This window comes from Chaetura pelagica, unplaced genomic scaffold, assembly GCF_000747805.2.
Source record: "Chaetura pelagica isolate M959 unplaced genomic scaffold, ChaPel_1.0 scaffold3, whole genome shotgun sequence".
Lineage (NCBI taxonomy): Eukaryota > Metazoa > Chordata > Aves > Apodiformes > Apodidae > Chaetura > Chaetura pelagica.
The window spans coordinates 15977845-15993611 of NW_009952974.1; the positions used below are offsets into that span (position 1 = coordinate 15977845).

At 35.5% G+C, this 15767-nt stretch overlaps 1 protein-coding gene across 1 annotated transcript in view; it reads right to left on the minus strand.

The window, feature by feature from the left end:
• PDE1A (phosphodiesterase 1A, calmodulin-dependent) overlaps nt 1-15767 on the minus strand; it is a 147543-nt gene that overhangs the window by 33799 nt on the left and 97977 nt on the right. The window contains exons 3-8 of the mRNA XM_009996193.1: nt 10637-10819; nt 10173-10239; nt 9112-9228; nt 7792-7932; nt 3241-3341; nt 1547-1672 (exon numbers count right to left, since the gene is read on the minus strand). Coding sequence (XP_009994495.1) covers nt 1547-1672; nt 3241-3341; nt 7792-7932; nt 9112-9228; nt 10173-10239; nt 10637-10819 — 735 coding nt within the window. The remainder of the gene's footprint in view (nt 1-1546; nt 1673-3240; nt 3342-7791; nt 7933-9111; nt 9229-10172; nt 10240-10636; nt 10820-15767) is intronic.

Consider the following 15767-nt stretch of genomic DNA (forward strand, 5'->3'; position numbering starts at 1 on the left):
AGGAATTTCAGTATAGATTCAAGAAGTTCACTGTAGTAATAATTAGAAAATTGAAGAGTCTCTTCTAAGTGGCTAACATATCTGTCATTGCATCAGTTAACAACTGTATCTGATGACAGGGTAACAGGTATTTTTTTTATATTAGAAATTAATATCAGGAAACCATAATTTCCTCTAAATTAAGTAAAATATTTCAATGGGTTGTGCAGGTTCTCAGACTGGCACTTTGGAAGTTATCAGTTTGTTTGAAAGTACAGACTAGAATTGTCTCCTTAAGTGACAAACCATTGAACTGAGTGTCCTCATTTAGTTGCTTGAGCTTATTAGTCACTTCAAACGTATCTTCTGAGTTGTACTGAACAGGTCCAACAAAAAATCTTTAGCTCTACTTTCTCTGATTGCCAAATACCAACTACTTCAAACTGGCTACATATAAGAGTGGATTGGATCTGTGCAACCACTGTTTGCAAACAAAATTCACAAAGCTAAACTAAAATTCTCCAGAAAATCCAAATTGGGTTACAGTGTGAGAAGACTGAAAAGCAAGTGCAAACACACCTTGCCTGTGTGATTGAGCAACTTCTGAAGTAATGTGGTAGTTCATTATAGGTCAAAAAAACATGGAGAAATTTAATACAGTAGAAGCTAGAGCAAATGGTCCACAATATAAAGAAAAAGGACCATGGGAAGACCAGACTAAGCAATCTATGCTGAGAAGAGTGTCAGTCAGAAACATGAAGATAATCTATCACATTCCTCTCTTTATTCTGTTGCAGTCCAGCAAAGCAATAAGTATAAATATACACCTGGAAACCACTGGCTCCTCTTCCCATTTAACAGGAGTTTCCAGCCTATCCCTCTTTTTCTCAGTGACATAACAAAAGGAAACAACTAGGATCCATTGTACTAGCTGCAGACAGATTTCTGACAGCTAGAGCAACTACATGTTGCTGCAAGGATTCCCAAACTTTAATCATTTATGGTAGTCTCCAGTATCGAAGGATTCTTTCAGCTTCAGGAATTACACTAAAATAGAGAAGAAGAAGATATTTCTCTAGTTTTTCTGCACCTTTATTGTTGTTGACCTCTCCAGATAATTGGTTTTTTACTGCTTCATCAAGGTGTAACTACACTGTGCTAGATTCTGCTAGACAGCAGAAATCCCAAAGGCAGCAGCGCTCCAACTGGCAGCAGAGTGTGACTCTGCACCCATGTTTTAACCCACTGTTAGACAAAGGTAACCTAGCTCAAGAGGGACATCCCTGTGGTTTTCCTGAGGAGCTATCTCACCTGAGACACTGCCCACACAGTCCAACACTGCCTCATAAATGCACAACCTCACTTGGAAAATTGTATGGAATCTCCCAGAGAGTACTTCTTTACAACATAGCAGCCTTCCTGGAGCTCTGAATATCCATTACTCCTTCCAGTGCCAAAGTTACTTCCTCTAATTTAAGCTCTTATAATAGACTCCACAGAGAAGTCCTGGTGTTTTTTATTATTTTTAAATACTTAATTTAAGTTTGAATGTCACAGTAGGTCTTACCTCCAGTCATCTTTGGTTAAATTTCCCAGGATGTTCATCTCTTCTTCTTGCATGAGTCTATAAGCAGCACTTACATGATGATTTTCAAGAACAGAACGATCATTGTACAATATTGCAGCATCTGACCTAGTGTTCAAACAAACAAACAAAGGCAGAATTTACAAGAGTATCCTGATGATCCCACTGGGGAAGGTTGCAATGGTATGTACGGTATGATACCAATGAATCTAACAATTTTAAATGCAATTGGAAACTTTATTTAGAGGGAACAAACCATAACCTACCTAAATAATAGACTTGTTCACACCTACAATCTTTCTAATATCATGGGAAAAAACATGATTTCCCAATCACATGTGTTTATGAAGCACACTCTTACCCACATAGCTACTTAAGGCTAGTCTTAAATAGTTCTAAGATTTGCTATGACTGCTTTTCTCAGGCAAAAAAAGCCTGGAATCACTACACTGGGATACCACACGAGGATCAGGTTCCACTAAGAGAGAAGACTGAGCTCCATTACAAAACAACATATAAAATACCTGTTAGCAAGTATGCCCAAGTAAAACTCAAAGGCTAACAGCTTAACTCAAGTTTCCTCTTTTTCAATATTTCAGAGCAAAATATTAAGGACCAAAATAGAAAAGTATTATAAACTTGGAACAACAAAATGAAGTTTATTTTTAGCCAAAATATGAAAATAATTATGTCTTTAGTTATGCTGCAGATCTAGAATTCATTATTTAAGAGCACATCTAAGGGCACAGTATGTAATGGATATAAATTAAATGTAACCATTGGGCATTTTATCTGTATAGGTGAGTGCAAGGATATTTCCATTCAAAGTAGTAGTATTTCTAACACTAGAATATGCCAGTGCTTTGCTTAATTATTTTTTTTTTCAAAAGCAAGTGGACTCCTCAACTGAGGATACTAAAACCAAGGTATAGCTTCATGTGAGAGAACAATAAGATGTTTTCTACTAGGGTAAGTATGAGATGTACCATTTAACACCCCATAATGGACTAGTCACTGTTTTCCTTTGATAAGCTGAAAATATTTTAAGGGGGAGAGATCTATACCATTGTTCTGGACCAGAGGCTAGGATGAAACACCATGCCTGCATAAGAATACAGTTAGCCTGACTTTCAAGCTGGATTTCTTTCTCAATTTCTTTTTTGTATCTACTGCAGATGCTATTAAGATAAGCTAGGAGAGGGCTCTTGGTAAGGATTTCTAAAGCTGTACCTGAAGGCTGTACTACGAGCCTGTAAGTTTAATACACAACTTGACAAAGTGCAGCACCTGAATTTAAGAGCAGACATGTTGCTGAAAGTGAGGTGGTATTTTTCTGGGGACACCATGAAAGAAATGTTTGTGTCAGACTTGTCACATTTTAAGCAAGCAAAGAGAGGAGTGACAGGTTTCCAAGTCCATTCTCTGAATCTTTTTTAAGTCTTCCCTGACATATCAGCTCCAAAATATATTTCAAATACTATGGAGCTAACTCCTTACTTTGCCACACTGTTTCTGTTCAAGTGAGCAATCTCATTAACTGTACACAAATCAAGGAAGCCTTGTAAAATCAGGAATGACATGGCTACTTCCTGACTGCATCAGTAAGAGGTATGAAATAGTTCAGACCAATGAACAGCAAACTCCAGATATGACGCTTCAGAGACCACTTCACTTACCTTGTCTGAATATGAAAATTGTTTGTGGTCCCTGTATGTTCATAATCATGGATGGCAGCTGCAAAGATCATTGCTAAAATTTCCAGTTCTGTGAGCCAGTGCTGGTAAAAAAAAAGAAAATCTTAGTCATATTTTCTAAAACAGCCTATTTCAGATTAAACACTGCAGTACTGGAAATAATTTGCATTACCTTAAACTTCAGTAAACTATTCCTGTCTTATTCCAAGTAACTATATCCATAACACTTCAGTATTACACAGGAAAATCACTCCTTGTACTTATAATTTCTCTAAGACCAATGGCCTTATGGTCACTAGCAAAGTAAATATTGGCAAACCAAAATACAATAAGTTATTAAGATCATTGCATGGTATACTTCATAGATGTTTTGAGTAGAAAGAATCTAATCTCCTAGCCCATATATGACACTCGCCAAATTATGCTATATTAATCTAAAAACTTGATATGAAGTTAATGTTACAATTTGTCTTTTAGTGAACAATGTATACAGTTTATAATAAATTCTAGGGACAACATCAGCATTAACTATATTTTACTAGTATACACAACAGTAAAATTAAGCCCATGGAAGAATTTTGTTTTAAATTTTTTCATACTTCATATTAGCATAAGGCTAGTATAGAGTTACATAGAGCAAAAGTTAATACAGGTAATGTATACAAGATAACTAAGACCCCAGAGTTTTGTGCACTTTCATACCTCTTGCTAACTGAGGTTGTTCTGTATCACTCAGTTTGTAAAACAATCTGTTATTTTATCTTTCAAGATCTATTTCTTGAATGAGAGATTATCCTTGAGGAGAAAATTAACTGTATCAAAAAATGGGGGTAGAACAATAATATGACAATTAACCCCCACAGTCATAGGACTGATTAAGTCAAATGTCAGTCAAGCATTTCCACACATATTTCAGATTTTTTTAGTGTAAAAGCAAGCTTCTGTAGCAAAAGATCAAAGAATTATCTGATCCTTACACACCCATATATGCACATACATGTGTATGAATGGATATAAGATGTATAAGCTGCCAGAAATAGTATGAACTGCCAACAGCAGTACTTCTTTCAAAGAAGAAAGGAAACAGTCAAAATTCTTAAGTAATTTGAGAATAACGAAAAAGGTCATTCAGTGACAAAATAAGACTGCTAAGGAACAACAAGTACTGGCTGTTGGTGAAGCAGTATAGATTAAAAAAGGTCACAACAGAGGAATGAAAGTGTACTGTAAACAGTTCTAAAAATGGAAACCATGGCCTTCATTGTATTGTGTGTCACAAGAAAAAAGCCATGACCAGTCCTGGCTTCCACAATGCTTTCAACATACCAAATAAAATAGAAATCCAGCAATTATTAGTAACTAAAGTTAAACCAAACTTTTTCTCTTTACAAAGATCAACTTTTTAAGTAACCAAAATAGCTGCTAGACAATGCATTTATAAATAGAAGATCATTCCTTACAAACAGTATGCATGCACTAGACAAACTTCATACTGTGCTATATGAGAGCAAGTATTCTTGAGACTGTAGCTCTATAGTAAAAATTCAGATCAGTACTCAAATCAGAGAATCAGAGAACTTCTTTAGCTAAAGGATTTGTAAGGAAGCAGGAGAAAGCTCTTACAGCAGCAGTTAACAAGTGTTTTTCTTTTGAGAGGGAGAGGGAAAAGCAGGTATCTGGGGTCCACAAGACTGTGAAGAGCTGGAACCTGCTGTCCTCCTAGAAGATAGTGTGCCATGCAGGTGCAAGACCTATTGGAAAAGATCTCCTCTAATGAGAGATATTTTCCAGTATTATGAATAGCTTATAATTAAACACATGTATTACAACTTTTGAAGAACTCTGGTTCAAACTATTTAAAAAAAAATGATGGGTTCAAAAATTATTAAGAAAGGGAGTCTCACAATCCACTTATTGACAGTAAAGAATTTTTTTCCGCTAGTTAGAGCTATACAGGTACGTGGGAGGAGAAAAGGGATGGTGGGAAGATGATCGATGACTCAAAAGTTCTTTACAACATGTATTCCCAGGGACTTGGGTTCTTACATCTTTATAAAGATGAAGACTTCACAAATGCGAGCTTGAGTTACATATTTCAGTCATATCATCTGGGATTTAATCTCTTAGGGAAGTTAATAGATTGTGTGCCATCTGTGATATCTAACTTTCTAACACATTTATCTGAGGTGGTTGGATCTTGTTTCTTAAGATAGACAGTAACTTTTGGAAAATACAATTGTAATTTTATTTCTTTAAATGTGACTCTGAATATGTCTTATTATTCACTGGAATCTCACTAAAGGCTCTAACTCTAACCCACCAAAATTTCTGGCAAATGCTGAAATATGGCTGCTTTCCAGGTGCCTATAGAAGATACAAAATGTATGACCTCAACAACAGGAACTTTGAAAAGGTTTTTCTAAAACCCATCTTTTTGAAACATTTGCTTCAGTATGTCTTTCAGAAGTGACCAAGGAAGGCAGCAATTTTTTTGCAAGATTTGAAAGTCAGTATCAGTTCCTTAAACGACAAAGAAAGCAAAGTAACTTTAAATCACACACCGATCTGCAAAAAATACACAGGAGTTTGATACAGAATTGCATCAAATTGACTCCAATCCAGGTATTTGTTAGAAGATGGAGCAGGGTTTAAGAGGCATTACAATGTACATACTCTGAAAACTATTGGCTTAAGAAGCAAACTTCAAACAGTTATTGAGTTCTGTAGGGTAAACCAGGCAATAGTAAAAAAAAACCCAACAAGTTAAATAGAACATTTGCATGATACTGATGTGTTCTCAAACTGCAAATGGTATTTGGGACAGAAATACTTTGCAAGCTGCAGAATCGCTAAGTCTTCTTTCAGACACTGATTTCTATAAATGCTCCTTCTGCCTGGCAAACTACATCTGTTTGAAGGCACTCCTGACTAAGTGTTGTCCTAGTCAGACATCTTTCCCAGAACTTTCCAATATCATAATTTAGAAATTCAAATGTGATTATTTAAAACCTGGCACAATTTTATAGGAATATTTTGTAGCAGTGTTGCAAAATTAATCAGGTTTTACAGCAAAGTAACAGCAATAAAGTCTAAGACTTTCTGAAAATAGTTTTCCAAATCACATCAAAGTTCAGTTACAAAGTTAAGATGCTAACAGTGTAAAACTTGGGTTGAACAAGCCTCTCTTATCTCCTGTGCACTCAGTGGAACAGCAGATATTCAAATATAAATTAGGTTCCTTTATTCAGTGTTCAGAGATTTCCAAAGTGTGTTGCAAAGGTTTCTAATAAGTGGCTAGAAATTCCAAATTGACTGGGATAGCTCTGGAAGTTGCAACTTTGTCCTTATATCTCAAAGAAAATATGGATGCTATTGTCTTTTTTGAAGGGCTGAGGGCCACAGTTGCAACAGGCCAAAGAGATGTTTATAATGGATAATACAGTAGATATTCCTTCCTGTCAAGTTGCCAATCCAGATGTACAATTGCATCAAAGACGTCTCATATCATTTCATGCTTGCAGCTGATCTTACAGTAGAAGACAAAGGTAGGATAGGAACCATGATCTAATCTCTTCAAGCTTTTTCTTTTATTAAATTATTATTCTGATAGATTAACATCTTATACAACAATTACGTTTTGAAGTGATCTTGGCAAGAGCTGCCTAGCCTATTCTTCAGTTTGGTATGGAAGTCCTTTCTCAAGAAAACATATCAATAAGAAAAAGAAATCTTGTCTTTTGAAGACTCCAGGTTTTAGGCTGCAAGTAATACTTGTGTTAAAATACTTTTTGTTTTCAAGAAACGTATTCCTAGTGAGGACAGGTAATGAAAAGTCATTGACTGAAATGTCTGTTTTCTTTCAGTCAGCATTTACTTTTGTCTACCAAGCAGATATTGGGAAGATTCCCACTGCTGGTATTGAATCAAAGGTAAGTGTTTAGAGTAAAAATGCTCACCCAGACTCCTTTCAGTTTCCAAAGCAAAGACTAAAAAATATTGGGATATTGCAAAGTGCAAGGCAGTTGCAATCTCCTGCATGCTATAGGCACATACAGTATGGAAGAGCAGTCCTAAACAACCTTAGAAACAAACTAAGAGAAAAAACAGCTGCAGGGTATTTGAGAAAGCCTGTGCTGATTCAGTGTATCTTTCAATGGCCAGGACCTCAGCAGATACTAAAACTTCCTTGCCTGATCACACCTCCCAGGCTCTGATGTGGAAGTGAAAAATTCTCACCTGCCCACTCCAGCAAATGTGATATATAGTGTGATATATAATGCCTTAGCCCAGGCAAGGAAAAGCAAAAGGACTTAAGGAGGATTTTTTTCTCTTTTTTTCCTCTGTATCAGGAGTGTTCCAGCCTGGAAAAACTGTTAAAATTACATTAAGTTCACATCATGAATGGTAGTTTTGAATCTATCTCTGCACAATTTTCAAGGGAGCTTTTTCCTTAAAAACAGATGAATGTACATATGTATCTAAAACAGGAGAAGCTCAGAAAAGAAGTAAATTAAACTTTGCAATATTTCTTACCATGATACCAGTGTGAATCATTATGTAATGCACAGTCTGAGTAACATCAGCTGCATGGATCAAATTGTGATATGGATTTTTGTACTTGCTGTAACCAACTTCAAGAGCTTCAGCAAATGAAATAAGATTGGGAACAGGGATCTAGGGGGGAAGCAAAAAATTTTTAAATATGGGGTCTTTTCCTGCAACCACGACAAAGTTAATCATGCAATAAATAGAATGCAAATGAATACAACATAGAATTTAGTTAACAGAGAACAAAGTAAAATGTAAAGCTCTAATATCCTACATGCATCGGGGAGTCTTCACCCAATTCTTGTAGATGTTCTATCCTTCTGCCTACACCATGTGTGGCATATGGCTAGTGCAGAAGAGACTGCAGAGCTCTAAACCTAATAGTTTTCAAGACATGTCTGTCTGTACCAGCAATGAACAGATTGCTCACATACTAAAGGCATAACAGATAGGAGTGTAACAATAGGATTACCTCCTTTTCTTCACCAGTTTTACCTTGCCTAAGACAAGGATTCCTTGAATTTGACAATCTGCCTTCCCTTCCTTCTCTTCTAGGCAGTGTATGAAACACAGGTACTATCTAATCCCATTTTTATCCCATATAGTAAAATTACATTTTCCTACATATTTTTATTTATTTATTTAAATGCCCTGCAAGATACATAGTAGGACAGAGAACGGGTGTAAGCCCACTGAGTCGGCAACATTGTGCACTTTCTGACCAAGCTGCAAATGGTACACCTGTTGTAGTTCTGACTTCAAGCACCCAAAGCTTGAAGGGAATAATTGAAGGGAAAGGCTGAGACTGAGTTATTGGTTAAAATAAAAGTATTCCAACCAACTTCAGGGTGACACAGCCTTTTCAAATGGAGCATGGAGTTTTGCAGTGGACATTTTAAAACTGCAATGGAACTCATTCCATACTATTATAATGATGAATTTGGCACTTTGATCCATTTTTTTTTATCTCAGCCTGTTGGAGTCAGTTATAAATACTCCATATTGTATTACAACACTCTGCAAACACTACAAAAAAACAGCTTTCTATTCATATATCCCCCAAGTTGGTTAGGATCCCATCCCAAACTGACTTGACATGGGTCTACACAGCATTCTAATTTTTGGATTGCAAAAAAATTTGCATGCTGTGGGTGACATTCCATTTGGTAGAATGGTGATTTGTCATATTCTGTGAAATTCTGCACTGCATTGTTCAGTAATTTCAAACATACCCTGGATTTCTCGTATTTTAAATTTGACATGCTTGATTTTACATACATATCTTTATTTTGACTGGTTTCTGACCTTGAAACGGCTGAAAAGGTCGTATCGGGTGAACAGCTCATACACCATAAATTTCAGACTGTGCTCTCCACTTGCTTCATTCAGGGCAAACACGTCAAAAGACCATTTATCAACATCCTGTAGATGACAGGAAAAGAAAAAGAACATCAATTTCCCATCTGTTTAAGCAGGTTTCCAGTTAACCATTAAAAAGATGTTTGGGGGTTTTTTGGGGGGGAAGAGTTTGATGATATTTTGTTGTCCAACTCTTTCAAAATCTTACTGAAGGTAACACATTAATGACTATTTCAATAATAACGATGAAAATAGTTGTGGCAGTTATGAATAAAACACTGGAAACATGACCTATGCAACTTTGTATGCTTTGAATCCAAGGCCTTAATCTTTCAAATTTCAATTGCTTTGTACAAATTGTCTACAGAATGTCATGGAGTTAATGTGAATACCCACCCTTTAAATAGGCTGTCATGCAGTTATTAACACTATAGCCATATATCAATTTGAGAATAATACAACAGTGTTTGATTTTCAGGAGAAAAGTTGAAGCACTATAGTCTCAAGACATACCATTTTTTTAATTGCACAGCTAGCCACAGAAACTTTACTACTATAACAGATTGCCTTTTGGGTGAACTACAATAATGCCTTAAATTCACAGCAAATACTGTACTTGTTCCATAAGCTACAGCTTCTTTTGTTAGCTCTATCCCAATCCTACTTCTCCTCTTTCTTTCCTAAAAAGGAAACAAATTCTGCTGAGGCACTGATTGCCATACCACTGGGAGCTGATAAAACCATGTCTCACATTTCTATACAAATTTCTATACAAATTTCATCCTACTGCTCCAATAACACGTAAAATGGAATCACAACTAACCCACAAAACAATAAAAAGAATCATAGGCTATTTGTGAATTTCTAACTAGTAACTTCTCTGTTCTTTGTGCTCAGTTCTGTAGTACTAAATATGGCTAAGTTATGTTCAGTAGAAAACTATCAATCTCATCCTAAAAGTCACTAAATACATACATTCAAATCCACAATGAGTAAACTTATTTCACCTTAAATGTTACTATCACTTCTGCTGGATAAGCCAAACCAACCATGCAAGAAGTTCTCCGGTACATCCTAAAAGAACAAATAAAATATTAAGTAATAGTATTCCTTTTAAAAGTACTGGAACAATTTATCTTCGTTTAATTAATCTTTTTTATGAACTTAAGAGAAAAGCCCCTCTGCTGGTGTATCATTCTTGTTTGTTAGTGAAGTCTTTGATACATTTTAATGTAGAAGTTTCCAAGCTGTGAAGTTCAATCCCAGAATTTTCCAAAGTCCAGAACATTTCATTACATTTAGAGGTTCCATCTGGATTTCTGTGTAGAAAAATACATTGATTGCAGAAATTGAAACCTAACTCCTGGGTCAGTGATTTCCTTCAGCTTCATCCCACCACTTAAACGATTTTCAACAACAGTTACTGTGGTTAAATGTGGTACTTTCTATTACAAGAAAACAAAGCTCTCACCTTTCTACAAAGATCCCAGCCTGTACAGCATGCACAATACTTCGGAATTTTGGCTTTTCTTCAGACCTCCTCTTCACTATTCCCATTTCCCTTGTGAATGTGGAAGCTAACCAGTCCCGCACTTCCAGTGGGACCGAATCCGACTGGATGTCAGAGAGCTCATCCTCAGTGTCCAAAAGCTTTCTACAAAAAAATTAATAAGAGGTAACTGAGAGGATGGCAGACTTGGGCAAAAGGAGTATGGACAGGTGAAGAGGTATCAAAACTTAAATCAACAGGAGCAGAGGTTGCCTGTAGAATTGGCTCAGCAAATCACTAAATGTTTTCACTGACAGACGTACTGAGGCCACTGGGAAGCTGGGCACAGAAGACATCTTCACTCTCTCCCCCTTCTCAGAAAGTAAAAGATACTCAAATAGAAGATATTCAAGTAAAGGCATATGAAGATTTTTCTACAGAGCTGTCACAGCTTTGGTGTATTGAAGCATAAACAATGAGTTATACAGTCCTGAGGAGAGGACTAAAACAGTGGCTGACATGAGCACCTATAGAAAGAGAGGTCACTGCTGTAACAGAACATCAGTGGTCCATCTGACCGGCCCTCTAAAATGGTACAAAAAATGTCTTCATACTTACGTGCAAAGTAAATTGTATTACATAACAATGCTATGGAAAATGCATTTAATTGAGCATCCTGTATACATGTTCATAATCTTATTCCATTGTAATATAGGTATTTGAAGGAATTAATTTCTTATGTGTGCAGATCAGTATTCCTATTGAAGGCAAGGTAACAAAACTATAGCAGTAAATATATTCCACAAGATTAGATTATAAGTCAGTTTTCACAGTTCTTAATTTTTCAAAAAGTTAGAATAGCTAGGGACACCTCTTGCAAAATAGAAGTATTAAAATAGAAGTGTTAAAAAAGAAACTTCAACGGAACTGAATTGGACATCAACCTATTGAGAAGAAAAATGTAATGAATTATTCTTTTAAAACAGACTCAACACTTAAATTCAACTCGACACTTCTATAAACCTATCAGATGTAGGTACACAACCATTTTCTTGCTGTTATTTGCCCGTATCTCTCAGCCTGCTGGGTTTCTTTCCAAGAACCAAATCCTTTATTTAGTCACATAACAATTTTTCCTTCATGCAGTTATGCAAGAAACTCCAGAGCTAAGATGACCTGAGCATATGTAAGGCATGTCACCCTTTTAAAATATTATAAGCAGCACCAATTGAATTGCAAGAATTATATGATTACATAGATCTGCTTCTCTGCTGATGTCTTTTTGAAACTGCTCGGGTTGACATGAATTGGACACAAAGCAGTGATGGACAAAGTAGTTTGAGTGTGATTTTCTTATCAGACAATCCTTTTGCCAATTTAAATCTTGGGTCTCTTCTAAGTGAACAGGATTCATGGGAAATATTTTTGGTGAGAATTCAGCCAACAGATAGGTATTTGTGAGAGGAAAATTATCAACTCTTTTTCCATTTTCATGTTGTCATCTCTGCTACTGTATTTTCTTTCGACTGCTAGCTGAACTGCTGATTGCTCACCTTATTTGTGCATTCTCTGCTCATATTCAGTGGCTCTTCTTTCACATGTTTTGCTTTCTTTATTTCTCTCCTTCAAGGATTTCAAACCTTTGCCTAATCCAAGGTCTTCTTTGGCATGTAGATTAATGGAGCAGAAATGTGGATGATGAAGAAAAGCCTAAATACAGTATATTTCAAAGGAATCCTCATACAAATCTAATCCTGTCTGAGGGACTTTAGGAAGATGTCTAGTAGGAAATGTGATACCAGAAGTGTCACATAAATAATTTGTGAACAATGAGTGTAAAACAGTGTTCATCTGTCCAGTTGTCAGTTTCAGCAGCTCATATGGCTGGCAGTGTATTTTGTGAGACTTTTCAATTGGGGTTTAAAAAAAATAATCCATAAAATGCCCTCCAAAACACTGCAGGAATGTTCCAGTTTAAAGGCACATGAATTATCAGATTAGGAAGGCTGTTTATCACAGAGTGCAAAAGAAGCAGAATGGACAAATATGATGAGATTTTCTGACAGTGGGTCATGAGCCAAAAGTCAGTAGTTTTTTTGGAGGTGCAAGATTTGTGCAGAGGAAAGGATCTGAGCAAATTACCTTGCAAAACTGAACCAAGACTGAGACTGGCCATAGGTCAAAGCCTATACATTGAATTTATTCCCTAAATTAAACACATTTCTGAGGAATATGTGACATTTGGTGCATTTGTAGTGTAATAAGGAATAAACCTTATAATCCTAAACCATATTATTGTAACTATTGAAATTATGAAATTATTCCAGCAATAAAAGGTCTATGGACATTAGGCTGCCTCAGAGCATGCAGTACATACTGCACATCACTTGTGCAGTGTGAAACAGAACTCTGTATCAGTTTGCAAATCTGATGAAGATGTGAATTTGGGACCAAGTGCTGAATTCTGCACATATGAGCTGCTGGAATACAAATTAAGGCTAGCGAGACACACTACAGTTTCTCTGATCTTTTTAATGATCTATAAAAGACTATTCAGTCTGCAAATGACAGTAATAGGAGTTACTTTATGAAAACAGAACAGAGAAAACAGAACTTGAAAAAAGTGTTTCTTTAACCAGTAATTTTCATGAAACCACTGCTGTCTGATGAGAGGTGACTGAACAATATGTTATGGAAGAAAGTTTCAGTGCCTCTGATTCCTACTTAAATAGTAAAGCAAGTGCAACACAGAACCATGTTGTAAGCACAATCCTTTATAAGTACAAGCTCTTACTGATCCCTCAACACATAACCTTAGTAACTTCTCAAAAAGAATTAGCTACTTTCATAAGCCTAACTGAAACAACATTTAACAAAAGGCAACAAGGGGTAATTATTAATCTTGTAACTATTTCCTGACCTTTTGAAGACCAATATTCTTATGAGGCAAAATTAGTCATAGCATATGCACTGCTAGAAATGGCCTTTGAATACATTCACTAATGATTGCTATTCTTCTATAATTACAGAGACAGGGCATGTATATGTGTGTACACATGCGAATAAATGGATCATTATATGGATCTATAATTTCATGGTAATTTTACTTAGGAAGGGAAATAAATTAGGCAATATATTGCACCATGCAAACTATGTTTAATTATAAAAAATTCTTACAATCCAGTATTTGACTCATTTCATAGTTTTAAACTTTTGTCAACTTTATTCATCTATTTATACCTTGATTATAAAATATAGCACTGTCATTATATTTCCATGGGTGTGTATATCTATGTATACATATACAATATTGTGGATTCTGTTTAAATACGTGTAATTGTTCACCTTTTACTCACTGATTTTGAAAACATTTCTCTAAAATTACCAAATGAAGTGAATTTATATCTTGAGATGTAAAAAAATCAAATTGGTATACCAGTATGATTACTCTTTACAAAATGCTCATTATATATGTAAATTTTACTGAACATAGCAAAAGAAATCTTCAAAAGTATCAGAAATCTTTCACATTGACCAGAAGTACTAACAGTACTTCAGTACTTACTTTACCATAAGAGCTGAAATTTTCACCCGACAAGAACCAATGTTTAACTTGCTAGCCCCTGTCCTACTGATGCACATCACAGCAGTGAACGCTCCAAGTAAATCACAGAGCCCCTACGTGCTTGTCCCTGCTGTTACTACTTCTCTTGCTCGGAACGTAACCACAACACAAGCTGACTCTCCAAGCAGATGTATTATAACGTCGTTCTGATGCAATCACTGAGTATTAATACATCATCGCCATCTGAGATGGCAAGCATTTACTTTCTATTTTAAAGCTACACAGTTGTTCCACAAAGTCAGCCTTAAAGTAAAACTCTACTGAGATAAATCTCAAACAACTGGGAGGCATGAACTCCAATATCGTAATTGAATTAAATAAGTGTTACTATTACAAAGCACACACTTTAATTTTTTCTTTCCTAAAGCTAAGCAACACCTAAAAATGCCAACGAACAAAACAAAAAAGCTCTAATATTATATGCCACAGAAAGTACTCCTTTTCAACACAAAGTCAGAATTTCAGAGTTAGATATCCTTTTTCTCAGTTGCAATTAGGCTATTAAGCACAGGCAATATGAGGAAGAGCTATGTGTGGGAAGGAGAGGGGGAGGCTTGAGTTACTTAATTCTGTTAGTTCAGTGAGTGGAACTCCCATTGACAGCTGTGGGAATAAGTAAGATATAGCCCATGGCATTTCAGCTTAGCAATCAATTGAGATTGCAGTCACAGTAACTAATAATCTGATCTTCTTGTCATAGTAGTGTGTTTTTTGTCAAGAACAATTTTTTCAAAATTCAAGGAATGATAATTTCTCACTCTCTTTTCATTTAATCATGATTTTAAATATAGTAATTGACTAATCAGAATTATATTTCTTTTCCCTTAGGAATATATCAGATGTACTATGGAGAAGAAGAAAGAAAAGAAAATGAAAAATGAAAAAAATAAATTAGATAAAGGCTATGGGGAAAAAAAATCCATTAATGTTGATCAATCATGCAGCTTAAGAGACAGTGAAAAATTTCCAGAGGAGGGATTGAGAAGGAGGTATTAGCTCTTTACAATTTAGTGAATTAATCAAGTTAACAATCAACCCTTTAAAAGTGAATTGATCAAATTTCTCTTCTAGGTCTAGAATACAGAAGGCAAAGAATTCATACTCCAAATAGCCAGTTCAGATTATTATCAATTATTTCTGTTCTAGTATCTCACTGTCTTCCTTAAATGAGCATGAATCAATATATTCAGTCAATATTTACATCCTCTATAGTCTGCTACATTTCTACTAACATCCACTAAAAGATTCTCTAGATGTCTACTTGGGACAGACAAATTGTATACATGATTGAGATTCATTTTTTGTATATAAATGTCTTTCTAAAGGAAATTATTAATTTATCAACATGTTTTACTCTTAAACTTTAGCACATTCTCAGATGTATTGCCCTCATATTAAGAAACAATATATGGCAGACTCTGGATAAAACAGTTTTTAAGACACCAGATAAATAATGGAGTAAGAACCACTGCTACCAGAAGAATTCAC